General features: G+C 43.8%; 1 protein-coding gene across 2 annotated transcripts; it reads left to right on the forward strand.

The window, feature by feature from the left end:
• The first annotated feature begins 56 nt into the window (after positions 1-56).
• Positions 57-27,801, forward strand: stac (SH3 and cysteine rich domain). Of its 2 annotated transcripts, XM_048228874.1 has the most exons (12): positions 395-499; positions 588-686; positions 4,053-4,377; positions 13,158-13,258; positions 16,118-16,199; positions 16,362-16,468; positions 18,183-18,267; positions 18,681-18,748; positions 23,365-23,459; positions 25,188-25,239; positions 25,500-25,637; positions 25,902-27,801. In XM_048228874.1, the coding sequence occupies exons 2-12, from the start codon at positions 660-662 to the stop codon at positions 25,998-26,000; spliced, it is 1,179 nt and encodes a 392-aa protein (XP_048084831.1). In that variant the 5' UTR covers positions 395-499; positions 588-659; the 3' UTR covers positions 26,001-27,801. The 2 variants fall into 2 exon arrangements, with proteins under 2 accessions (XP_048084830.1, XP_048084831.1); XM_048228873.1 differs by lacking the exon at positions 588-686 and having other exon boundaries at positions 57-499.
• Position 27,802: the final 1 nt, after the last annotated feature.

Below are 27,802 nucleotides of genomic sequence, written 5' to 3' on the forward strand. Positions count from 1 at the left end.
TCGTCTGTTCACAGCGTAACAGTCGCATCCTCAAGCTCGCTGGAACAGTAGCCTACCACCTAGATCGCTGAACATTTTCGCGCAGCACCCTCTTCGACAGCGAACCAACCGGACCCTCATACCACAAGTAATGCAAAGTTATGACAAAGTGTTTCATAACTTGTGTTGCTCATTTTGATAGACAACAGTTATAGGCTACTTCACCTTTGGAGTTTTTTTTTCTCGTTGCCTTGCCACTCGAAGACCGTGGGACTTCGTTCACATCTGACTTCTGCTTCTTTGTAAATCTCTGGGAAAATATGTAAAGACAACTGGCACTTCCACAGGTGGACACACGTGTCCAGAGTTCATCAACTCGCATTGTTTGTTTTGTCAGTTTTATAAGGAAATGATTCCACCGACGAATATGATGCAGGACGACAGTAGTGGCAAGGAAAACAAACGCGAAATGAACGACCTGCCACAATCTCCTACATCCAACAATAATCAAGAGTCAAAGGTAGGCTACCTTTCCTTTGGGTTTTTCTGAATTGACTTTCCTGTAACCAACTTATTTTGGCAGTGAAACCTGAAAAATATTTCCATAGGCTGCTCTCTATGCCTACTTGCCTCACCAGCTGTCAAATCAACACGTGTAGACTATCTGTACAACTGCATATATGGACAAAAACATAAGCATACATCAGGTAAATGTAAAATCCTGTCACTGTCTAAATGAGATGTGAGATTTGTTTATGTCGTTTTATTTTGTTGGCTATGTTTTAAAGCAACACCAAAGAGTTTTTTGTACCTTAAAATAATGTTTCCAAAATCGTTTCAGTGGTTCATCAACTCGTAACAGGGTGAACGGCAATTATGCATTCGCTTCGCGGCCCTCTATCGGCTATAACCGCACTATGTAAGTTTGCCAGGTCGGGTAGCGGATCTGTAGTTCAATGGAATGAGACATAAGAAACTACAAATTTGACTTGCATCTGATGTCGCAATACATCGTACTTTTATAAGTCATGCAAAATATTCGACATCGTTATTTGCAAAGCCGGTGCTGGATAAACAAATAGCGTGCGTGCGACAGAGGGAAGGTTCTTTGGTGTTGCTTTAATGCCTTCTTGCATTGCTGTAGGCCTATATCAAGCCTGTCATTCTATGAAGTTCACCAAGATCATGTTTCACATACATGTATGTAAATTCTGTAGGCTAGTCTCACAAGAGGGGGTGTCGTCATTGCCACTGACATTTTATCTACGTTTCTAGATCTAATCTGGGTCATCTATGGCCCAGAGTAGTACTGCAACAATTAACCTTGAAATATTGTACAGGGCCCTGGTTGTAGATGTTTTTGGTTAGTCAGTTCACCTCCTTTCTAACCATTTACGAAATCAAGAAGGTTTAAGTGATCACCAATCAATTGTTTTCTGTAAAGTATGGTGTGAATTAACTGAAGACAAACTTATTATACTCACCATTTTTTATGTAAGTTAGGATAGCCTACTCTTGTTACTCACTTGAGTGTTCCTCTGGCATCCTAATAGCAAATACTGAATTGTCCTTCAATGTCTGACAGAGTTTAGACTGTGATGAAGCTGGGGTTGAAAACATTTTCCAAACATCTCCTTTTTTCTAGATATGATCCCATTACAGTGTGAGATGACACAGCTCATTTGGATTTGGATTTGTTTAAATATAAACATTTAAAATATGTTATGATATATGGCTTTGGATAAGTGTGTAGGCTTTTCCTCATATGTATCTTACATTTTATGTAGTGTTAATAACAGCATATTTAAACTCCAGCATTCATTTCATAATTCATAATGTTCCCCAAGGAGACTTTGGAAGATTATCTCTTAGGGTGAGAAAGGGGGGTGGAGTAAACAGCCAAGCTCATTAGGTTCCTCCAGAGTTGATTGAATGCTTCTGTTTAAGACACTTCAGGAAGTTATTGCTCTTGTGACAAATCTGATGTCAACAGAGTAGCTTTTTTTTTTTTGTCAGGTGGTACCTCCAGATGCGACGCTGTTTTCCTCCTTCTAGTCAAGGCCTATTTGTTATCATTTCTCGTTTTCTCATTTAGGCCGGCAAATTGGAGCCGAGATGCAATCTGGGGGAAAAAAATGATGTTGCTTTAGAGCTGTGTGTAATGCATCAGGAGGAGAGCTCTGGATTCCTGCGGTTATTCGTGACGTGGTCTTGTGCCGTCATATCAGTTTTTCCCTCCATCAGCCAGCGCTTAAGCCCTGGAAAAATCTGGTTCCAAATGGCTAACCTCTGTCATCGACATGGCTTTTATAATGTCAAGTCCACTAAAGTTGCAAAACAAGCAATCACATAACACTTTCTGTGCTCTTGTGAGTTTAAATTAAGGCTAGATATGTAAGACCAGGAGGGCAAGGTCCTGATTAGTGAGGAGTGCACTGCCTATTCTGGTCAAGTTGGACAGAATGTTTAAGTGGTTTCGCAAACCCTCTGTGTGTTGGTGTGGTGTCCAATTTCTGCCTCAGTCAAACTTTTCTAATTCAATTTTAATACATGTGCTCAGCACATACCATATTCACCTCACCATATGCAATTATAACAAAATGACGCTCTAGTTATTGAAAAATCTTGAGTGGGGAAGAGAGTGACAGAGTAATCATGAGGAATGATGAATTTGGCTCCTCAGCCATCATTTCAGCTGTCATCACTCAGAGATCCAGGAAGACTCTCTGTGGCCTGACAGTGGTGGGGACCGCCAGCCCCTGGACTGGAGTGTTGTCACTGCTCTTTGAATCCCACAAACAGGGCATGGCAGTGGGCGGGCTCATCGATCATGTTCTGATTGGCTGCAGCGATCAATAGGTCATCATTGTACGCTAGCATGTGGTAGTGCCTCAGCAGGGCCTGTTGATGTGCTCTGTCCATTTGCTGGACTTTGCATAGTTGCAATGCTGTTATTGCATAGTCCAAACAGTGAAAGGCATGACTACAAATAGAAGGTGTCCAGCTAGAGAACAGAGAGTTTTCCCCTCATTACTCAGTACAGAAACTTAGATCATTGTGATCACTCATGCACTCATCAATGGCTTTATTTGATCCATTTCTGAATGGCAGTAACCAAGAGGGCTCTTATACAGTGACCTCTGATATGTTTATTGTTGAAGTACCACTTAAATCTTTGAACCCTGATCAAAGGGCTATTTTTGACATGTTATGCTTGTTTAAGTCTGACTGTAGAGTGACCTGAACACCTGGACATGTTTGAAGGTGTGGCTTTGTCTCAGGAGCAAAACAAAACAAAAAGAAACAAAATATATTCATTCAACTCTACAAAGACTGGAAAATAAACTTTAAGCTGAAAGCCTATCAAAAGCAGACCTTAAAGAAGAGGAAGAATAAAAAAACATACTAAATATACTATATATAGGCTTATAGAACATAAGAAAAGTATCTATACACACACAGACAGAGCTAAATATATACACAGATATACACACACATTGCAATTTGGCCACTCTCCCAGTGTAGTAGCAATTACAGTTTATATACTCTCTTCACTGATAATGTGAATTAGATGAACCCCAGTGCCTATTTATGCTCATTCAAGGGACACATTACTGAACTCACTTTTGAGATGGAATACAAGCCCATCTTCCTGCCAGCTTGGGCTCCTGATGTCGGCTAAATGACACTGAAATAAATTGGAACAGTACAGGAAACATCTCTCAGGTCGCTGTGAGGGAATATGAAATCGCACCCTGGTGAGACAGAGATTTCCCAGGCCTTGTCTATCACGGAGAAAATTAAATTAGTCCTCTTGGCAGGATACCAATGAAATTTTGTTCTTGACAGTCACAGTGAGTTGATTTAAGCAACTGACATCAGGTGACCTATTTGTAGATTTATATGAATTAATCTGTTGACTCGTGGTCCATCTCTTGAAAGTCAGTTGTGCCAGTAATGATTTATGTTGCAAAGCCTGTGGTGGTTTGTTACACTGTATTGCTTTTTTATTGCTCTATTGCCATCTCTTCTTTCTCTTCTCTTCTTTTTCTCCGGCTGATTGTTTTCTAAAGCTGCAGAAACTGAAGCGATCACTCTCCTTCAAGACCAAGAGTCTTCGCAGCAAGAGCGCCGACAACTTCTTCCAGCGACCCAGCGGCGACATGACGTTCCAGTCTGACGTCAGCAGCAGCACCTGCCAGCTGAGCGCCTGTGGAGTCGCCCCAGCCACCCCCTGTCCGATCTTGCCCCCCTTCATGCCATGCCCGGCCCCCATGGCCATCTGCCCACCCATTTTCACCGCTCAGCAACCATTGGTGGACCCCTCAGGACATTGCTTCATTGAGTACATCTTCAAGAAGCCCACCTTCTGTGACGTTTGTAATCACATGATTGTAGGTAAGAGTCTTTCTTCACTCAAGTTTGAAATGATTGTTGCAGTGTGCATTTACTGAGTATGTTAATTTGACAAAACCCACCTACAGCATACAAATGCCATATGTTCTCTCCAGGTATTTTAGGTAGGTAAAACTGGTCCACTAGTGACGTATGTATGATAGTGTATGTATTTGTTGCAAGTGCTTATGGTTATATTTTCAGCCCACTTGTTGACAAATCGTCTGTAGCTCACAAGAGTTGAAGGGCTGTGACCAGCCATCTCTAGCATTACAGTAACCTGGCCGGTACCAGAACAGGAATCGCACGCATAGGCATGAGCAGATTGAACTCATGTTGCGTCAGAACTCGTCAGATCTGCATCGATGAGCCAGACGTGTCTGAAAAATCATGTCTCACCTGAGCGAGTGGGTCAGCTGGTCTGAGCTGGACCCCACTGTCCAACTGATGGGCCATCAGAGCCGGTCCCCAAGCAGATGCTCCAGATTCCTGCCCTCTTGTTAGGCACCCGTCCAGGGGTGAGCGTGGCAGGGGAGGAAAGGGGGTTGGTTGGTTATGTAAGATGGGCCTATTGGGAGAATAATGAGGGTCTTGGTCACCATCTGTTCAGCTAGAGTGCATGAGCTAAATTGTGGACCATGAGAGGAAATATATGACACCGTATGGTATCTGTGAGGTGATGGCTTCTTTTGAGAAGATGTCCTGTTTTGATTGTTCCCAAGCAATACGGGAGTATGAGTCTGTTTGCAAAAATGTATGAGTTTCCATGGTGGTGGATTGTTGTGGCTGTTATCTCAGTCAATCATACGATGAATTTGTTTCATTACTGTGTGTGTGTGTGTTTGTGTGTGTGTGTGTGTGTGTGTGTGTGTGTGTGTGTGTGTGTGTGTGTGTGTGTGTGTGAGTGTGTTTGTGTGTGAGTGTGCTTGTGTGTGTGTCTGCGTGTGTGTGTGTGTGTGTGTGTGTGTGTGTGTGTGTGTGTGTGTGTGTGTGTGTGTGTGTGTGTGTGTGTGTGTGTGAGTGTGTTTGTGTGTGAGTGTGCTTGTGTGTGTGTCTGCGTGTGTCTGTGTGTGTGTGTGTGTGTGTGTGTGTGTGTGTGTGAGGCAGCTGATGAGGTGGGCTGTCGCAGGCTCGTTAATTAGCCCAGCTGGAGCCCTGGCCCTGCTCCATTCCACATGCCCACCTGCCAGAGCCCCGGGGTCAGCCTGCGTCTGCCACCTCAGCGCTGACAGCCCGATTTATGGACGGGAGAGCCAGAGAATCCCCACAACCCCCCAGCTACCTGGCACACGCTGCCCCACGGTCTTACAGTAGGGTCTGTCACGGCAAAACTTTTAACAGGCTCAGGTGTATATAGTTTAATAGGTATTTATGGCATAGTTATCATCGTTTAATGGGCAATTATGCTGGAGATGGCAGTTCCATAATCATATGTTGTTCACAACCTCTTGCTCTCTTGTGAATGATCACACCCCCAGGATGCTCTCTCAGTATGAGGGAAAATAAAAGTCAGATGTCTTCTCAAAGTAGTAAAGACTTGTGAGTGTGAGAGAGAGAGAGAAAGAAAGAGAGAGAGAGATAGAGAGAGAGAGAGAGAGAGAGAGAGAGAGAGAGCAGAGGGAAGCACACAGGATGTCTCACAGACAAACCTTATGAGTCAGACCAGACAACCAAAATCCATGACAATTTGAAGCGAAAAGCACACCAAGAAATAGGAAAGTAGCATACATGCATTCACACAGGAGAGGGGATTCATTTCATAAGATTTCATTGATTCACCACAATTCTGGTAAAAGCTGAATCTGCTACTAGTGACATACTCATTGAATGTTCACCAGGGTCATTTTCTAGTTATTATGTTCCACACTTCCAGACAGACACCACGATCCTTTTCTCCTGTCCTCTCTCTGCGCTGCACCTTGTTCACCATCACCTCACTTCTCTTGCAGTGAGCTAAGCCTGCAGGGCAAGGTCTGTGGTGACTGAGCGTGTCATCAGTGTGCACCCTTGTACCAAACACACCACTCATGTTTAACAGGTCAGAAGGCAGGGGAAAAGGAGGAATAGCCAGTCAGGAATTGACCAGTCTAAAATGTACCATGAGCAATAGAAGTGAGCATAGAACAGTGAAGGCATCCATTATTTTGAATTAAATGCTGAAGCACTGTTGTTGAATTGCTGTTTTATGGCCAGGTTGAATGGTTAAGTTCTCCAAATCATTCCTCTCAACTCACTATTCCTCTGGAGAGGAAACGCTCGGCAGTGCCATTGTTAATAACGTCCCTGCATCTGAACATATTTCTCCGACAAGCCCCATCAGCCATCCCCCCGAATCCCCCACCGGGGCAGACCGGAGAGCCGCCTCGCCTCGCTATGCCTCTGCAAACATGGCCGGGCTGAGGTCATGTGAGGACGATGGAAGCTGTCTGTCTTTGAGCTAATGCCTTTATACAATGGATTTTGCACAATGAATGTGTTGATTCCTATGGGGAAGGTGAACAGAATCTTGGTAAATGACCTATGTCTAATGAATCAGTTGAATTTAGTCCTTGTGTGTTGGTGTGATTGTTCGTGACGAGAAGAAAGTGTTGCGGTTGGGTGTACTAATATGATTTATTGCGTATTCCATTTTAGAAAACCCTTGCACACTACTCTTAAAATAGTCATCCATCAGGATCAGGTCCCTGACACAAAATAGCCATTATTCACCAAAGTGCTACAAAACGAAACATTTCCCAAAACACCAGAGACAGACTGTTTCAGTCTCTATCTTGCTGTCTGTGGAAGTTTGTTATCCCAAAGTGGCGTCCACCTTCCAAACTGTCCTTGTGCGATTGCTCTGCAAGCAGCTCTCACTCGCTGCGTGCATGACTGCCCCCGTGCCATAAAGGAGGGAACGCCGCCGCTCAGAATGGCCCTCCACCACAGATTGTGAGGGAAATAAGCCGCAGTTGAAAAAAAAAAGCCCTTTAGAGGCGTTTGTAATAACCAGCACAATAGTGAGGCATTGGGGCTATAGCCTTGGCCATGAATGATGAAACCCCACATTTTGATTGAAAACAGGGCAAAGCGCGCCACAGATTAGGTTCAGGAGGACATAAAAACACATTTCTGATAGAGTGCTGAGCGTCTGCCAGTTATTGATTATGGCTGCTGCCTGCAAACGACTCATTACACAAATGTCTACCTCTTACCTGTGAGAGAACAGGGGCACTGTGGGCGTCTAACATCGAGGGAGGGTAATTTATGAGGCCGAAAACAGGTTATAAATCCTCGTCCACCCTCAAATTTGTTATTGTAACGTTGAGTAATACTCTGGATGTGGTGATTTGATTGTGGACAAACACCTTGATTTATCAGTGTATTAGGAAGTGTCTGAAAAGGCTTAAGGGAAAGAAGAGTGTGTGTGTGTGTGTGTGTGTGTATGTGTATGTGTGTGGTGTTTCTCCTTAGAATACTTAGGACTATTCCTCAGAGGCAGAGATGTGAAAGACAAAACCAGTCCTAGGAAGTAGTTTAACGTCAACAACTCTTAAGCAATCAGTGAAAGATAATCAAAGATAGGTCACATGCAGCATCTCATTTCAGGCTCAAACCTGCAGGCACCTCGTTCCATTCTTGTTTAATTACTAACCAGCGAAGCTCCTATTAGCGCAGACCTCCGACAAGATGAAGGTAGCTGCCAACAACTGGCAGGAGCCTGCTCCTTTGAAGTCTTTGGATGCTGGGGGGGGGGGGGGTTGTAAGTTAGCAGATGGGGCGAAAGTCATCCTAACGGGAAATGAAAGACCCGAAGTCAGGGAAGAGGGCACCACTGAATCGACGCTCGCCATAGTGAGAAAGAGAAAGACAGCTAGAAGAGAGAGAGAGAGAGAGGGAGATAGGAAGTAAAGGGAGAAGAGAGACTGAAGGGAGGTTGTTGCTTGGCGCTGGTCCAGGCCATTACTGTGGCGCAAATGAAAAATGGGCAGTTGGGGCAATGCGGCCGGGGTAGTAGCCTAAACGGCCCTGAGAGTGACCGGCCGCAGCCATCCTTCCTCTTCAAGCCTGTACGGCTTCGCTCCTCCACCAAGCAGCACCCCCAGAAGTCTGTTTCAAGCCAGAATGTTCTCTAACTTCATTTGAAGAAAAATACTAATATAGATGGCCTTATCTTGGTTGTATCTGATGTGACTTTGCCCAGATACCCAAAAGCTCTGGTTTGTTTACAGACATTTCTATTTTGGGACGCATAAGTCTTCCTAAGTTCCCTATTATAAAGGGACTCTCATAGATTTCCTTCAGGCTGCTTGTGAGCAGACTTAGTACACAAAGGAGAAAGTTTTATACTACATGACAAGTAAACCAAACTGCCAATAGATACAACTGACTGTGCAGTTTGCCAGTTTTGTTTGGGAATGCTTAAAGAAGATGACATTCTTAAATCTTGGCCAAGAAATTGTTTTTTTCTTCTCACCTCACTATCAAATTACCTTCTGCTTTGAAATATATTCTGTTTAAACAGCAATGGCACAAACTGTGGGTTGCAGGTCCATGGCTTGTTCAGCTTCAGCCCACACGTGTTCTGAGCCTAAATCTCCACCACTAACTGAAGCGGTAAATGGTGACTAAACATCACCTGACCCAAATCTCAACAGGTAGATTCATTTACCTTTTGTCGTGTGCAAGACAGGCTGTTGGTTGGAGTTGGGTTATTGCTGTGGTGCCTTCCAGTCTCCAGGTACATAATTACCTTTCTTGGGTTTCCAAGTTCATTTCCTGATTACTTGAGCTTGGGCAGGAGAGGCTCCAAGTTGACTTATGTAACTCATGACACAGTGCATGGTGCAGAACTTTGCTTTCAGGTCAGTGTCCCCAGAAACTGAAGAGCTGTGAAATTCAGCATATTCTGCTTGAAAGACCAGGTTTGAAAAGCACCTCTGTCTCATGTTAGGGTTAGGGTTTGTGTATATTCAAATATTGCTGACTATTACCCCCAAAGTGATTACCATGGTTAATGACATGTGCATTACATGTTAGTGAAATTGTGACATAGTATAGTTATGCATTTACATCTAAAAACCTTACATACAGGAACTTAAGTCAAATTTGTAATAATATGTGCATAATAATAAATGATTGAAAGTGGATACAGTGGGTGTAGAACTGCTATCATCTGAATATATTATATTGTATATTTATTTCATGATATATGATCCTAAATTTTTTCTGAATGGTACAAACATGAAAATGGGGCTGCCACAAATTTGTCCAAGACTATGCTGTTAAAGTTTAAGAGCAAAGGATCACATCTCTGTTTAGCGAGAGGGCTAGCCCTAGTCTGTCATTCAGTGGTGAATTCCTCTCCTGTAAAGTGATATTTGTTTGTTTAGTGTAGTGTGTGTTTCGTCCTACCTGAAGGATTGCGAATGAACCAAATCCACACCTGGACTATGGTGTTGCTTAGACATGTGCAGCGGTGTGTGTGTGTGTGTGTGTGTGTGTGTGTGTGTATGTGTGTGTATGTGTGAGTGTGATTTTGTGTGTGTGTGTGTGGACTATGGTGCTTCTTAGACATGTGCAGTGGTGTGTGTGTGTGTGTTTGAAATGTGCTTTACGTAAATGGGGTTTCACTGCTTTCTATTCAGGTACCTCGTTTTATTTTTTTTGCAAACAGACTCATACGGGAGTGTTTCCATGGTGGTGGATTGTTGTGGCTGTTATCTCAGTCAATCATACGAAGAATTTGTTTCATTACTGTGTGTGTGTGTGTTTGTTGTGTGTGTGTGTGTGTGTGTGTGTGTGTGTGTGTGTGTGTGTGTGTGTGTGTGTGTGTGTGTGTGTGTGTGTTTGTGTGTGCTACTAAGACATGTGCAGCGGTGTGTGTGTGTGTGTGTGTGTGTTTGTGTGTGCTGCTAAGACATGTGCAGCGGTGTGTGCTGCTCCAGTCTGTTTACTGGACTCAGATTGGACTCATGTTGCTGTGACTCACTATCCTATTTTTCAGTACTACTTCACCACATTATAGGCCCTACATTGACAGTCCAGCTCGCTCAGATATTAAATGCACTCTTTTCTTGGTTAGAAAATCTCTGAAGATGCATAAAAGATCAATAAAGTCATTTTTCGGACCTGCTCGCTGGTGAGATGTAGAGCACGAGCATAGCACGTGAGCATTGATTAATTCATTAGGTGCTCGGGGCAAACAGTTCCAACGGATGAGGACAAATGAGAACGGGGCTGAAGTCTGGGGAGTGGGTCGTCCCCCCCCCCCCATACTCACTGCAGCCAGACACACGCTATGAGCTGGAAGGCACCGATGTGTGACCCAATCACGCAGTCGAGCGTGGTGGAGCACGACATAAAGTTGCCGGCCAAAGAGAATGGAACAGCGAGCAACCCTGCCCTTTACCTGCAAATGTTATTACTCAGATTTACAGCCATATAATGTCCTAATGTCGTGAGAGGGAAGCCCTCATTCTACTTTATAGACTGTTGTGTCAGGGCCAGTCGATAAATTAACCCCTTCAACCCCCATTAATTTTCCACAGAGAGTCGTAAAGAGGGCACAGTTCAGAGTTAATGCCATAATTAGCATAAGCTCATGCCCCCCTTGACACACACACACACACACACACACACACACACACACACACACACATTGAGTCACGCACACACAACCTCAGTGTGAGTGGCAAGCAAACAAGAAGGAGACTCTCCCCTCCCTCTTGCTCAGCTCTGTCATTTCTGAAACTAATTAATGTCAATTCATCTTCATTTACTCAAATGTCTCTGATGCATGCAAGGGACAGCAAGATTGAAGGAGACTGAGTGTGTCTGTGTGTGTGTGTGTGTGTGTGTGTGTGGGTGTGTGTGTGTGTGTGTGTGTGGATGGTTAAAGAGGTAGAGAGGGAAAAAAGTAGAGCGCTTTTGGAGAGAAAGTCCATTAAAGCTTCTCAGGGCAGATGCAGATTGGATGAAGTGGCGCTGCTGCTAATTCGGTTTAAGAGGACAGAAGTTGGAAGTTGGAAGTGGAGGGAAAGGGAAGAGGACGGCCGCTCTTTATCAGTACTCATTCTGCTTTACTTATCGGCTGCCTTTGACACGGTTAATCACTGCATCCTTCTCTCTATACTCTCTAACATGTGAATCTCCGGCTCTGCTCTCTCCTGGTTTGAATCCTACCTCACAGGACGCTTGTTTAACGTATCATGGCTTGTATCCCCCAGGGCTCAGTGCTGGGCCCCCTTCTCTTTGCTATCTACACCACCTCCTTGGGACAGATTATCCGTTCACATGGCTTCTCATACCACTGCTATGCAGACGACACACAGCTCTATCTGTCCTTTCCACCTGATGACCCCTTGGTCTCAGCACAGATCTCGGATTGCCTCTCAGACATAGCTACATGGATGAAAGCACATCACCTCCAGATGAACCTCTCAAAAACGGAACTGCTGGTCCTCCCAGCTAAACCTACCATACACCATGACAACATCAAATTTGACTCCCTGTCTGTTTCACCTACCAGGGCTGCAAGAAATCTAGGAGTTGTTCTCGACAACCATCTAACCTTTTCAGATCATGTTGCCTCAAATGCCCGGTCGTGCCGTTTCGCACTCTACAACATACGGAAAATCAGGACTTACTTGACTCTGCTACCCAACTCCTGGTTTAGGCAATGGTCATCTCACGACTTGACTACTGCGACGCCCTCCTGACAGGTCTCCCAGCCTGCACAGTGAAACCCCTTTAGATAATCCAGAACGCGGCGGCGCGCCTGGTCTACAACCAACCTAAAAGGGCACATGTTACCCCGCTGCTCATCCAGCTGCACTGGCTACCTATGGCACTGGCATCAAATTCAAGGCTCTAACGCTTGCCTACAAAGTAGTCTCCGGTTGTGCTCCCACCTACTTGAATGCCCTCATACAGACATACGCTACCTCCAGACCGTTGCGCTCCTCAGACGAACGACATCTAGCTCTGCCACCGGTACGCTCAATCCAAACTTTTATCATCTGTTGTTCCTCGTTGGTGGAATGCACTGCCAGTTCCTACAAGGGCAGGGACATCCCTCTCCATTTTTAAAAAACTCCTGAAGACCCCGCTCTTCAGAGAACATCTCCTCTCATAGCACTACTTACAACTAGTCTTGCTGATCCTAGTACTTACCAGCTGTCTTGAACTGACACTAAACTGTTTAAAAACAGCACTCACTGATGCACTTAGTCTTACTATACTCTACCTTTTTTAAAATTGTCCTAAAATTGTTGAGAGAATTGCCTTAAAACTTAAACTGTTTACCATGTTATTAGTCGCTTTGGTTAAAAATGTGTCAGCCACATGTAATGTAATGCAATGTAATGTAAAGAGGAAGGGAACTCTCCTGCCCTTTTCTCCTGCCATATTTGATGTAATTACCTGAGGCTTGATGTCCTGATGTCCTTCCCTATCTCAAGGTGAATGTCCCTCTGTTCTCGAAGACTAATATCAAACAACACACACAACATGTCTGCAGCCATCTCAGTTTCCACTTGACAGTGATCTGTGCCAGGCAGTTTTATTTGTGTGTACAACCCCCCCACACACACACACACACACACACACATGCACATACACACACACCTTTAATCTCCCTTGCAGGTAGTAAAGTGTGTTGGTGCATCCCACACATTACAGAGCACAGCGCGACAGACTCAGATAGGTGCCAGGAACAAACGGGAGAATCCCTAGACTGAGACTGACTGACTGACAGCTGATGTGCCTCATCAAGTCTCCTCTGCGTGTTGTGTCATTCACAGGGACCACTGCCAAGTATGGCCTACGCTGCAAAGCCTGCAAGATGAGCATCCACCACAAATGTGTGCACGGGGTTGGACTGCAGAGATGCATGGGGAAACTGGTAAGGCTGGTGTGAATATGTCAGTTGTGTGTCTGAATTGAAACGATGAAATTTTTTTATGCTATGACAGTTTTGTCTGGAATTACATCCCTAGGTTTTGTAGGAGGAATCAATTTATGCAATTTATATTATAATTTCTGTTATATGATTCATACAGTTTTATGTAATGATTTTATCTTATAAATCATGAACACTGAAATGATCATTATTGTGTAAGTCTAAATGTCATCCCTATGACACACTCTCAGAAATAGAAAGTGGTGTCTAAAATGATCAACCGTCAGTAACATGTATGGTAAGCCAGCATGGTGGAGCAGGTTCAATTTGATACCCATACAAGGTGGGTCTCCATCCAGATCATTTTTAAGGGGAATCCCTCTCACTCTTTCTCCTTCTCTCTCTGTCTCTCTCTCTGTCTTTCTCTCTCCTCTCACTCTATCACTCCCTACCTCTCTTGCTCATCTGATTGGTAGTGGCCCTGAGTCAGTTTTTCCAACTGGTTATTTTTGAGGCATTCGCCGAGGCATCGCATGCGCGCGTCCCTTGGTGTGATTCATCACTCTTTCCCCTCCGTCTGTGCGCGGGGAGTGTGAGTGTGAGAGTGAGCACGCATTTTAATCAGGAGGCACGGTGGGCAGGGGAATGATGTCAAAACGCTGCCGAGATACAGGCGTCACTTCTCCGTCTTCCACCACTGCCACCTGGGGGTGAGCAAGGGGTGGGTGGGTGGCTTTGGAAGAGGGGGGAGAGGGGGACTGGCAGTCACGACAGCACCGGGGTCTTCACACAACCCACACAAGGAGGGGCAGGTGTAGGGGTGGCAGTGGATAGGCTGGGTGGAGGTTTGGGGGGTGAGGAGGGGGAACAAATTGAGTCCCTCTTGTCATGTGCACACAGTCAAGTGTTCCCACCACAGCTCCTCCCTTCACAGATGTGTGTTTGTGTGTGTGTGTGTGTGTGTGTGTGTGTGTGTGTGTGTGTGTGTGTGCGAGTGTGTGTGTGTGAGAGAGTCTGTCTTGGGAATGGCAGAGTATTGCCCAATGGGCCAAATGCTCCATCTGCAGAGGAGGTTCAGATTGCGTGCGCTTCTTCCGTTTTGTGAGTGTTTGTGTGTATGTGTGGGCAAAACAGGATGTTTAAAGAAAGTCTCTTCCTGTCTCCCTCCGATTTTTCCATGACTGGAGTCGGCACCCGAAGATGAGCCTTTCAGGGACACTCTCGTCTTTCAGGAGTGGAAAATGGGGTCGCAGGGTCGAGCTTTAAAAGAGAAGTATTCCCCTTGGACCCCTGTGATAATTTAGACTTTCTCTTAGCTCGCTAGCCGTTTATTTTTGAGTCTGCTTTTTCCCTTTGGCATGGATCACTATGTTACAAAACTTTCCAACATTTCCCTAAGTTTTGTGTAAACCAGACATCCATATTATTAGTGGCTCTGAAAGCATTTGCCGTTCAATCCATCTAGTAGTCTATAGATGGATTGAACTATTAGTCTGAATGGGCTTGAAAAGCAATATTAGGGAAGGTCAGCTGACATTAAAACGTGGCGCATATTTCTATAGTAATAAATTCTACTCGGACGGAGTCACAACAAACAAGCTGTGCGGTATGTTCTTTCTCAGTAGACCTTTATTTCAGTGGGCCTCCACAGGGCCTTGTATGGTTTCCCAGTCCCAGAAAGTTCTGCTTGGCAGCGGGCCGTGGGCAGAACCAGCCCCCCTTTCCGAGTGGGACAGTACAACTCTGCACACTAAGAGGGAGTGGTGTCAGACAAACAATGTCAAAAAGTTTCCTACCCTGTCTCATAGTACTGGACGTCAGCTGTTGTAACCCTAATGTCCTGCAGTTTACAGTGGCCGTGAGATGTTTATAATGGCCTAGAGTGGACACAAAGGAACAAGATCGAATCCATGCTCGGAGGGGTCTGTGTATTCCAAGCAACCAGATGCACCCATGAATAAATATGCCTTGTTTAACCTTTTCCCTGAATGAACTTGCATGTAAAATGTGACATTGTGCAAGACTCAAGAGGTACTTCTCCACCTGGAGTGTGGCTTATTTTGGCCCTCTTCATTTGGAGGCCGCCAATGAAATATTAATCAAAACAGATTAGTGATGCTGATTGCTCAGCTCTCTCCATTAACTAAGCCAAACATAAACAAAACCGTAATGCTAATTATTGCAATACTGCGACTTTGAGAGAAGACCCTATATTTAGCTTAGCCTGTTGAGCAGTTTTATTATTTATTTTACAGCTGCTTTTCATTTGATTAATTAAGATGCATAATGAACAGCATTTGCAACCAACTGAGATCCCCAGAAGAGTGTCTCTTAATTTTAGTCATACATTCACCATGTGAAAGTAATATTGAAAATGTGGGAGACCTTACGCCTTAATGGATGACTCTACCTTTAATGTCTATTAAAAGTTGCCTGTGTATTAGTGCTCTTTGTCTGAATGCGAACCCTTGTGTGCTCGTAGTAAACATTACTAGAAACTCATTTAATGTGATGCTCTTTCTGGGACACCATATTGAAATGTACAATATGTCAACAATACAATACAGAGGTAGAGTATAAGTTAGAAGAATCAGATTATAGAGATATGCCGGGAAAAGTGAGCATTCCTGAAGTTAGTGGGGTTAAAACCCTGCACTGGAAGGAGCATAAGTGAGTTCGACAGTGTCCTTGTGATTTTAAATAGACTCATCAACATAAAGGAGCTCATGCTGCTTATTCCCTTTAACACGCAGATGAAGAGGGCATCTCCCATTGTGTTATTGATCCTCTGTCACTTTTCCTCTCATCCACTCTCTCTCTCTCTCTCTCTCTCTCTCTCTCTCTCTCTCTCTCTCTCTCCAGCCAAAGGGCTTCCGGCGCTACTACAGCTCCCCTCTTCTCATTCAGGGCCAGTTTGGCTGCATCAAAGAGGTCATGCCTATTGGTGAGTAAGTGGGTATTCAGCCATCACGACACCATTGGACCAGGGGGCGTGCCTACTCTCACAGCTCTCTCTCTCTCTCTCTGTCTCTCTTGCACTGAACTAACTGCTAACCGGACTGTTTTGTTCTGCTCTCTCTCTCTCTCTCTCTCTCTTTCATGGCAGCCTGTGGCAGTAAAGTGGACCCGGTGTATGAGGCCCTGCGCTTTGGGACATCTCTGGCCCAGAGAGCCAAGCGGACCAGTGGTTCCGAGTCCCCACACAGACACTCAGTAAGCGAGCAGCCATCGATTTGAAACTGTGATGGTCACAGGCAGGCCTCGGGAGTTTTCAAATTGTGACAGGCTTGTTTTCGAATGTCACGGCCGTACTGAGGGGCATTGAGAGTTCCCATTTACAGTAAATAGCTCTGGTGTCACAAAGGAGGGCTCTTTCCTCTCATCAGCTGACAGATTTGTGGTGTTTGTGAGTGTGCATGTGTTTGTGCGTTTATAGAAACAGGTGAGTGTGTATGTGTAAGAGAGAGAGAGAGAGAAAGAAAGAGAGAGAGAGAAAGGGAGAAAGAGAAAGAGAGAGAGGGACATAGAGAGAGAGAAAGAAGTAGAGATAGGGAATGGTCTTGGCATGGAGCCTTGGGAGGCCGAGGATTGATGAATGGATAGAGAAAATATCCGTCAGAGAAAGTGGAGATTTGCAGGGCATAATTAATCACGTGTCCATAAGTCACTGGAAAGGCAGGCCCGTGGCAGAATTGAATGTGGATGCTGCTGACAGCCAAGAGCAGCCTCTTTGCTTGAGGGAAGATTGATTTCTCTGTGCCAAAGACACACAGCTCTTAAAATGTGAAACCCTACCCATGTGCCGTGACACATTTGAAAAATACGAAATATGAAGAGCATAATTGGAAATAAATACACAGAGAGCACCTATTGATCAGCTGACTGATGCAGTTCTAACTAGTCATTGACCATTTTAAAGACCAGCACGGCTGACAAAGAAGGCAAACTCAGTGAAGGAAGTAGAAGATTTGACTTGTGTGGTGAGGATGCTTTTCATCAACTTGAGTAAACAAACCAGCGCAAATGAGCTGTTTACAATGACAGATGAAAATGCTATACAAACACCACGCACAGTAGTACTGACCCACTTGGGGACTGTCGTGCTCAGAGACAAGAATTAGAATGTGCTCATTTTCTTTTCTCTGTCCAAGTCTTTTAAACTTGCTTATCTTGTGTATGAAATAGTGCCATCTTGAACGGTCTGCTCTCCCAGCAATTAAAATCAGGTCCAGACATGGCAGATGGCATACAGCAGATATCACTGTTCACCACAGCACAAATGTGACCAATAAAGGACAGAAACCAGAGGGAGCAATGAAGACAGTGCACATGGAGGTCTGTGGGCACATGAAACATAAAAATGCTGCAGGTCTGAAGCTTCACAGGAAGCAGATAACACCAATAAACAGTACGAGAGACATAAACAAGCTGCTCGTATGCTTCTTTTGATATCCAGTGCCTGTTGCCTTCAGTTGATCGGGAAGAGAAGCCATTTGTGGTTTATCAAGTGTCATTGTTTGGCTCGCTCAGGAAACTTGGTGGCTCTAAATCATTCATGGTGCTCAGTGTGGTGTCCAGAAGTCCTGCTAAGAAGATCTGTGTGGAGGTTTTCTGTCTCTCTCTCTCTCTCTCTCTCTCTCTCTCTCTCTCTCTCTCTCTCTCTCTCTCTCTGTGGCCCCCTCTCACTTTTTGCTCTCTGAAAGAAAGAAAGAAAGAAAGAAAGAAAGAAAGAAAGTTAAAATCAAAGTACCGGTAAAATCAATGTATTGTGGAAGAAAGGACCTATCAGATATTTTGACAACATAAAGTATATTTAATGTTTATGACATAATGCATGTGTTTAATGTTGACTACATAATTTACAGTATAAATTAAATGGTGTCTGCAGAGAGTCTGTATTGAATGTTGATGTATTGAACATTCCCAGAGCAGTGGAGACCTGGCTCAGGTACCGGAGGAGGTGGCATCCCGCAGCAGCAGAGCAGAGCTCACCAGGAAACACAGTGACAACGGTGCATACACCATTTAATTCACCTCAGGAGAGTGACAGGACAGTGACAGGAGATATTTATTTATAGATATTCTGTGATATGAGAATATTCTATTCTAATTAATTCTAGAAAGCATGTAGAAAACATATGAACATTTTGAGTAAGCAAATTATATTGATGACATCAATCATTAAAAGACGGGATGTGCACATATATTTTAGTAAGCTAATCTGGTTCAAGGTCAATTCTGTTGCAAACTTGCCTTTTGACTATAAACCTCTATCACACCTCATGCAAGCTTTTCTGTCTTTGAAGTACATCCTGTTGTCCAGTTTACCTCAGGATATTATTGTTAGGAGAGAAATCAGAAACAGCCGTACCACTCACCGGTCTGCAGTTTAAAGACATGATGCAATTTTTATTGCCGTTTGCAGTGTTCTTGGCCCTGGAGAATGGAACAGAGTCTTTCCACGCAGCCGACCGGAAGGCAGACAGCTCACCGGTAAGGATCCTTAGAACATTCCCATGGCTGGAATCACCAGAAAACCTCTTGGGAAAAAAGATCTGATGTGTTCAACAGGCTCTTTCCAAATGAAAGAGGAACACTAGATGGGGACCTCTTGGGAGGGGTGTGAGACTAAGGACAGAGCCAGCCATATGTGTACAGAGGCCACTTACATCTAAACAAGTTTGAGTGAGTTCATGGAGGAGACAAAAAAACATCGGATAATCAGAGGAGAAGCCATAAGGAGAATGTATTAGTTCTGGGATCTGGGTTGAAATCCATCCATTACATTTCCAGTTTTCAAGTCATAGAGAAATAGAAAGGTCAATGAGATGATAGGAAGCGAGAGCCACACTAAAGAGGACAAGTGGAAATTAAGATTTGTCCATGTGATTTTTAAGTTATATTTCAGGCACACTTTATTGTCTCTAACATCAGTTTACCGGAACACTCCAATTATGTTTGTCTGTCATTACGATTCCACACTGATATTTTGCCATTGTGTACCATTCCAGTGTGTTTAAATCCCACTGGATTAGATATGAAAAACAGATGTGGTCATTTCCTACGATGTTCAGCAAAATCCCACTGACACCACATGAATGTACCCTCATTTGGCACATTGAGCAAGCCTAAGAACGAGTAAACCCCAAAACACGTGGAAAACATAAGGAGTGAAGTATAGCTTAAGAGAAGAGCTGGGATGGCTTGCCTTGTGGCTTGTGGTGTGGAGCGGAGGAGTGGACACCGAGGCATAAATACCAGCACTGGGCTTTCAGTGTGAGCTTTACAAGGTCGCAAGCAACAGCTCCCCCGTGACGCCCTGTCTCTGAAATGGTCCCCTTGTGCACTTCTGGACATCACTCTCAAGACCACACACATGTACGGCCTTGGCCAAACTGTGGACTAGTCCAGCAGACAACTCCTGAAAGTACAAATTATAAAAACCAATAATAATAATAACTTGAATATGGGCTAAAGTAATCTTAGACAGAAAGAGAGTGCTAATGTGTGTTGTCTCCATTAAATTAAATGTTCATTTGAGCTTCAGTAGAGCTGTCAGCATATTTCCCATCGTCCATCTGGCATAGCCATTTGAAAGAGTCGTCTAATGTTCTTTAATTTGCGGTGTAGATGCAAAATTGTTTGGCAGGCAGGAATGGCTGTCTGAATATTTGCCGATTTGACAAAATAGCTTGAATGTTGACATTGTAGTCGCTGAAAACAGAGCCTTGGAGAACGACAGGAATATTTGCACAGAGCATAAAGTCATGATTGCTCATAAAATAATTTGGAGGATTCTACAAAGTATAGCGCATAAGTTGTGCAACTGTAGACTACTCAGGCATGAGTTCATAACCGGGAAAGATATATCTATCATAAGGATTTCCTTCATAAGTTGACCTCCATTTGGCATGTCACGTTCTTGGGTCATTTCTATTTGGGATGGTCCTGTGGGGACTTTTACTCTACTCCACTCTACTCCTGGGTCAGAGCTTTTTAGGATGGTCCGGTGGGTACTAGTGCAGTCCTCTCCTCCACTCTGTTCTGTCTCTCTTGGAAGTCTGAGAACTGATCTTGTGCCAGGTTGTTTGGTGTGTTCATAGAAGGCCTGAACTTGGCGAGACTCCACAGGCCCTGAATTTCCCAGCATTTGAGAACTCGATCATCCCCCAAAAAAGCCCACATACCTCTGGCTATGCTTGTGGTACATGAAAATATGTATTGCCTCTCAAGATGAATCTGTTGTTTCCCTTGTTCTCCTCTGACTCCTCTGCAATGGTCTCCTCTGCATTTGGGTGCACTGCAGACTTCATGGATAGATCACAGACAATTACAGTTTTCACAACTCCAGGCCAAGCATTTGTTTGATTTTTTTGTATTGTTCGTTCTTCCGTTAGTTGTGCTTTTTTCTACAATGAAAATTCCCTCAAAAGGTGTTTTCCCTCTTGAAATATTTAATCAGGTTAGGTTTTGGGCTCAGGGGTAGAGTAGCCTAACCATACAATTTGTATTGTCTTAAAGGGATACCAGGCAAGCCTGATGCTTTTTCTCTATGAAGCTCCCCCTACCGTCTGTACGTGTCGATACGTGTGCAAGCCCTCGCTCGGTCTGAAGCTCTTTTCCTTTTCACAAAAGAGTGGATCCACCGCGCTTCTGCAGCATTACATCTGGTGCATCAGACGAAGAGCGGACCGTGTAGATACACTAAAAGTAAAAATTCGGAGCAGCACAGATGTAGTAGCTATAAACTTTAATTAAGGTGCACAAAAGGGACTAACGTTTCGATGCTTCATGCATCTTCCTCAGAGTCCTTCCCAGAATCTCTTTTCCTTTTCTTTGCATCTTCCGTCAAGGGTTTTCGCTGCTTATTCGCCGGCTCTGCCATTATACACACATTTGCAACAATCGCTAGCATTTCATTAGCCTGCCTCTGTGCTGGGGATGCAGGATGTAAACTGATCCTGCTTCTCGCGATGTCTGAGATTTTGTGAGACTGAAGGTCGTCGGGTAGAATATACCGAACTTGCAAGTGGGATATTCTTCCTACAGGCAGTAGGGACGGGCAAGAGAGCCTTCATTCGCCCCGTAATGAGTCATTTAACCATATACCGACTTACGAAGATGATTAATTAACACGAAAACGTTGCCTAGTGTCCCTTTAATAAGGCTCACTTCAGTTACACTGAGATTGGCATGATGTATTTGAATAGGTCAAAGTCAAGACTCTTATGTTCTGTGATTCCTCATTGGAATGACATACTTTATGCTCTTTGTTTAGTTATAGATTTGAGATCTTTAAAAATGGTCTGAAGACTTCTATTCACCTTCTTTCTAACTAATTCATTTTTCTTTAGAGTCACAGTTTGTATGTGTTTGGTTATTGTTATTATTGTGGTAAATTCTATTTAGTGTATTAATAATATTGGTTGGCCTACTTTTTGTTTTTGAGTTTTTGGGCTTTTATCCCTTTACAGGACAGTTACAAGAGAGCATCAGGAAACGAGTGGGAGAGAGAAATGGGGTGGGGATTGGGAAATGACCCGAGACGGACACGAAACTGAGTCCCATTGGACCCAAAAGTGGATGCTGTAACCACATCACCCCACTTTTCCAATAATTTTATTGTTAATGTAATGTTTATCGATGTCATCGTACATCGTGCATAAACATAAAAATGTTTTAAGGAATGCTGCAGGTTTGCAATTCAAACCACACCACACTGCAACATACCCATTTGCAAAAATAAAGACTCTACCACTTGCGCTTACTCTCTCTGTCTCTGCCCGTCATCTCGCTGTGACAAGCATTTCCCCCAATTCCCCTTATCTGGTGGCGCATAGCATCGTCTGCGAGGAGCCCATTTGTCTAAGCTGACGGCCGGCTCCATAAAACAAGCCCGACGGACGGTAGCAGGACAGGGTAATGAGCAGAGGAATAAAACATGGGCCTGGGAAGAGATCACCTGCCGCAGCCGCCTGTGTCTGGAATCAGATGAACAAACAGAAAGAAAAAAGGCCCAGTCATTCAGATCCAATCTAAGCTTCCTTATCGCACTAGGACGTCTGGTTCCGGGCTCTCGTATTGGCCTATTGAAACATTTTATTGCGACTTTCTCATATGTTAGGGTGTTTCTGTTGTTGGAGGTTTTTGTGTGTACTCAAGGCCCCACAGACAAATGTGCTTGAGTTCCCTGGATGAGGTATAGCAAGCATTGTTTTGTCATTGTGAACTGGAGCCTTAACACATGATCCATGGCTTGGCACCTTGCATGCAGCCATTGTGATTGGTTGACTTGTATAATCCTCTAAAATAGACAAATCACAAGTCGTTTTCTGTTTGGGATTTGTAAGGGGCGAGTCTCCTTTGTGAATACATAGTGGCCACTTGTCACAGCCTGGTTTTCACTGCCCTAGTAGCCCCAAAACCCAAAGTGCCTGAGTGCAGAGTGCCCCCTCTTAAAAAAATAGACACAAAAATGGACAAGGACACAGAATGTAGCAAATTCACATGAAGGAAAGAATCACTTTCAGTCAGTCACCACACTCTTTTTTATCACATAATATGAAGGGGAAAAGTCTGTCTGTACGTTCTATGTCTTTGTAGCATGAATCCCCAGATATAACAGGAGCTGCCTTGGCTTTGATTTCCCAGAAAAAAGCAGCAGAAAGAAACAAAGGATATTTTCTCCCACACATGCAGATCAGTCTAATCTCATGACAAATAAAACAACAAAAACTGAACCATTTCGGTTATTTCTCAGAAGGCAGCAAACCAACCATTGTGAACCAAGACACATACAGTATCACAAATATATTGAGATTCTCCCAAAAAGGAATCTTCCACATCAGGTCTAATGTCTTTGGTTTTCCCATCCCTTTTACCCATCAAGAGTACAATGCTCACAGAATTAGTACACACTACTACTCTCTTACTATTCCACAGGCCATTTTGCATTAAATAATCTGCTGAATAACCAAAACTCAGAATGCTACGTTTGTAGAAATGCTTTGCATTATGCTTCACAGATGCTAGATAACAAATCCTACTGTAACTTTATGTACCCTGTTGTCTTTGTGGCTCAGTATGATAATGCAGTTTGTGCATTGCAGGTGAGGACACAACAGTGCAAGGACCTCCTGCAGCTTAACACCTATGTGGCCATGCACAGATTCACTCCACAGGATGGGGACGACTTAGACATGAGGTGAGCATTATCTGTGCATCCCATTCAGTAAGTACATTAATTGCTTGCTCCAGATTTGCTGTCTGCATGCATATGTATAGACCCTTTCAACAATAAAAACAAAAACAATGCTTGAACGTTCTATTTGGGCCCCAATCTACTTCCTCTGCATTAAGATAACATATGGAATGTTAAAAAGGAAGTCTTGTGGGGCCAACTATGATGCTGATAATGGAACTCTCTTGAAAGGGTCCATAAGTAAGTATATATACTCTTTTGATCCCGCGAGGGAAATTTGGTCTCTGCATTTATCCCAATCCGTGAATTAGTGAAACCCAGCACAAAGTGAACACACAGTGAGGTGAAGCACACACTAAACCCGGCGCAGTGCTGCCTGCAAGAACACGGGGAGCAGTGAGGGGTTAGGTGCCTTGCTCAAGGGCACTTCAGCCGTGCTTGCTTACTGGTCGGGGTTCGAACCGGCAACCCTCCGGTTACAAGTCCGAAGTGCTAACCAGCAGGCCACGGCTGCCCCAATGTCATAAATGCAAAAGGAAAACGAGAGTAACCACCAGGGGGTGCAGACCTTGCAAAGTGACCAACTTACAGCATTCATGGGAGTTTCATTTTCTGCCCTTTTCCTTTCTTGATAATGGTTTTACAAGAGGAGTGATGGCCTATTTAATATATATTTTGTATATATTCCCAAGTGGATAGCACACATTTCTCACCCTAAGGATTTGTAGGTTATTGTTCATAGCTCAGTTCAACTGATGAAAACATTTGCAGCAAATCCAAACATTTGCTGCAACATTTGCATTTAAATTCTCGCTTTTCTAGTTTGACATCTCTTGACACTAGCTGGCACTATTGTTTTTGAACAATTTGTAGCTCACCACTGTGCGTTAGTATTGCCTCATCATCACACACACACACATACAGTGTGCAACAGAACCCTCAACAACCCCTCAGGCATTATATAGAGTATGCAGTGGCTGTTATATCAGCTCTGGACGTGCAGGAATAGGAGTAATCCTGAGCCCCAAGAGCCCTTTGTCATTTGCCAGACACTTCAGTCATCTCCTGTGGCACTCCCAAAATACAATCCAATCTTCGGCGCTTCATTTAAAATTCATTGACTTCTCAACGCGAGGCTCAGTTCAAGGAGAGCATCTGCAATCAACTTGCCCCTACAAGTTTTGTCATAAACACACTGTATGCAACGGTAGGCTTCAAGGTTCCTTTTGAAAAAGAGAAAGAAAACAGCAGGGGAATCACGCCATTTGTCATTTTTAATCATTCCCTCATTTGTTTTTTTTTTTTGCCGTGAAACATGACAGCTTGCGCCCACGAGTGCTGCTCATTTCAGAGGAACTTCCATGTGAGCCAAGTGCACTTTTTTTGATTTTGACGAGCTGAAAACTAAACACAATTCTGGTTCTTTGAAAATACAGCATCTTTATTACAGTGTGAGAAGTCAACACACACAATATGTCTTTAGAGCCTCAAATAATAATACCACAAAACCACAAATAATAATAGTATGGTAACAGGTCTTCATAAAACTTTGAAAGCTCTTCATAGAGCTTTTACACATTTGTTTAGAGAGTACTTTGCGTTTGAGTGCATTGGAAAGTGAAAGGAATTGGAATTGGAAAGGAAGCTGAAAGAAGTTGACTGTTGAAACCAGCCAGCTCTGGGGAGGGTGAGCCCACATTAATCATGACTCCCCCCCCCCCCTCTCTGCAGACCTGGGGACAGGATCGTGCTGGCAGATGACTCCAACGATGATTGGTGGAAGGTAACAGGCTTCTCCGTTTTAACAAACCCCTGAATATTTAAGAGCTCTGTTGACTTGTGTCTAAAAACTGTCAGTGCCCATTTAAAGTTTCATTTTTAAAAAGAACCCCTAGGTAACGGAATTGTTTGTGAAAATGAAATGAATCATGTCTTTTTTTATTTTATTGGGAGGCTTTGAGGCTTTACTGCCATCCATCATCAAGTCAAAGATGGTGATTGTTAGACCAGATCAGAGGATTAAACTTTTATGTATTACTGCAGGGAGTGATTGAAGACAGGATAGGATTCTTCCCAGCGTCCTTTGCTCAGCAAGTGAGGGCGGGAGACCAAGTGTTCAGGTGTATCCGCACGTTTATCGGCTGCAAAGAACAAGGCCAGATCACTCTGAAGGAGGGACAGGTGTGTGAAACCACACACACACACACACACACACTCACTATCTCTCTCTCTCTCTCTCTCTCTCTCATTCTTTTCAAAATTGGGAGATAATATGCATATTTTTGGAACTAGTTCCCAATGATCATATGAATGAGTTTGACTGTAGATATTAGAAAAATGATGTGTCAAGAACTCGTCCTTTGAACATGCACATTGAAAGTGGTCTTACTTTGGATCTATGTGTGACTTTAACCTTTTCTGTTTTGTTTCTGTGGAATCTTCTAGATATGTGTGAGCAGTGAGGAGGAGCGCAGCGGCTTCATCCGAGTGACCAGTGGGAAAAAGAGAGGCTTTGTGCCCTGTGACGTCCTCGAGAACATCTGAAGGACAGAGAGACAGAGATAAGGGGAGAGGGAGTGCCCAAATGTGTGTAGGAAAGAGTGATGAACAGGGATAGAGGTAAAGAGAGAGTGAGAGGAGAGAGATCTACTGAACAAATCATGGAACAGTTCTTGAGAGGCTTATCTGTAAATCCACAGTGAGTCTCTGCTTGCTCATTATAGGTCATGAGGGGAGGTCCTGGAACTGAGAGGACTGGCTAACTGGTGGAGCAACTGGAGTGGAAATGGACAGATCGTCCCTTTTGCTGCTACATTTTAGCACTAGCGTAGTTTTTTTTTTTGGTAATTTCATTGTTTATTTATTTGGTTGGAGGAAATAAATCTACCATGTTGTGTTTTTGTATGTAGTGTGTGTTCCTAAACAAAGTCCACGGAGGGAAAATGACTATTGATCCTCATTGTGTGTCAGGAACGGTCTCTGTCTGGCTCCCTGGGCCTCCATTGTTTGAAGCAGATAGGAGGGAACAGTGGATGCTTGTTTACAGAACCACTTGTGTCACTCCCTGAAAATAGCATATGCCCCACCACCACAACAAAGAATACTCAGTCCCCTGGCTCTCTCTAACCTAGTACGGGATACCTTAACTTCTTGCGAAGGTTAAAGGCAGCATTGCTCCAAAGTGCAGAGGTTTAATATCAGATGCAGCACGTGTGTGGAGAGTAGTAGTCTGTATGTCTTGTTTCTGTTAGTGTCCTCAGAGTTCACCTCCTGGGACCCTGTTGTGCTGCACGTTTCAGGCCTCTCTTTGCTCTCGATTAGTTGAATGCACCTGGGCCAGCTTTATCAAGGGTGGCATAATTATCTCCCAAGTTCAATCAGTCTGGCTGAAGCAGGAGGGAGATCGGAAACGTGGGATTTCCAATCGGGAGTTTCTCAGCCGTAGGAGTGAGAGTCGGTGAACGCAGAAGGAGGCGTTCACTGCAACATTTCATCCCAGCAGACGATGTTGTTCTCAAGTGGACGTTCCACGTGACGGAGTAGAAAGCCAAGATGTGAAAAGACTGCACGCATATCATGGAAACAAATGTTCTGAGGGAGTATTTTCAAAGGAACTAACCAGGGGGATTTGTTTCAAATAAGACAAAATGGGGGGAAAAAAATAATAATCTGACAGTCGAGGTCACTTACAGACAAGCACGCAAGATAAATGAGAAATGTTTAAAAACACTTAAGCGATATGAGGCAACACTGGGAAATTTGGTGCATTTTTGGCACTCCGGTATCCAACTGTGCAGACATGTGTAGGTACCCTCTAATTACTTCTGATGTTTTGTCTTATACTGTCAGAGGGGTGTGAGGTTTTACCCCGTGACGGAAGGCACTGAACAAACCCTCAGACTTTTGCCTCAAGTGAATGTATTTAATGTGAAATTCAACACACAACTCGTCACATGACAAACAAGTCTGACTCTCTTCTGATGCAACAGCCATGTAGTATGTGTAACCCAAATATATGGACTTATTCGATGATGTTTCATGCCTGATTGATGTTTCATGCCTGAAGTAGCCTGATTGCTTTTGTATAGGCCTGTGTATACTAATATACTCACCTATTGGCAGTGAGATCATTGCTATAAGAGTCTGTCTTTTTTAAGCAACCTTTTTTTTCTAAATACACAGTATTTATTTGCATTGTGCTGTTTGATTTCTTTGTCATTCCAGTTCACAGTCTGTCTTTGTACATTACTTGAAATGAAAGCTAGGGTAGTTTTGTGGATAGTGCAGTGGATTGCAGCAACAGAGTATGAAGAGGCCTGTGTTGCATTGAGATTGTAAATAATGTA

The sequence above is a fragment of the Alosa alosa genome, chromosome 19, assembly GCF_017589495.1.
Source record: "Alosa alosa isolate M-15738 ecotype Scorff River chromosome 19, AALO_Geno_1.1, whole genome shotgun sequence".
In the NCBI taxonomy this organism is placed as follows: domain Eukaryota; kingdom Metazoa; phylum Chordata; class Actinopteri; order Clupeiformes; family Clupeidae; genus Alosa; species Alosa alosa.

Excerpts from the sequence above, each read along its gene's own strand:
- stac (XM_048228873.1), top strand. The coding sequence starts at position 389 with ATGATTCCACCGACGAATATGATGCAGGACGACAGTAGTGGCAAGGAA. Across the intron at positions 16,200-16,361 it reads CAAAGAGGTCATGCCTATTG|CCTGTGGCAGTAAAGTGGAC; the intron begins GTGAGTAAGTGG and ends CTTTCATGGCAG. Across the intron at positions 18,268-18,680 it reads CAGGAAACACAGTGACAACG|TGTTCTTGGCCCTGGAGAAT; the intron begins GTGCATACACCA and ends TGCCGTTTGCAG.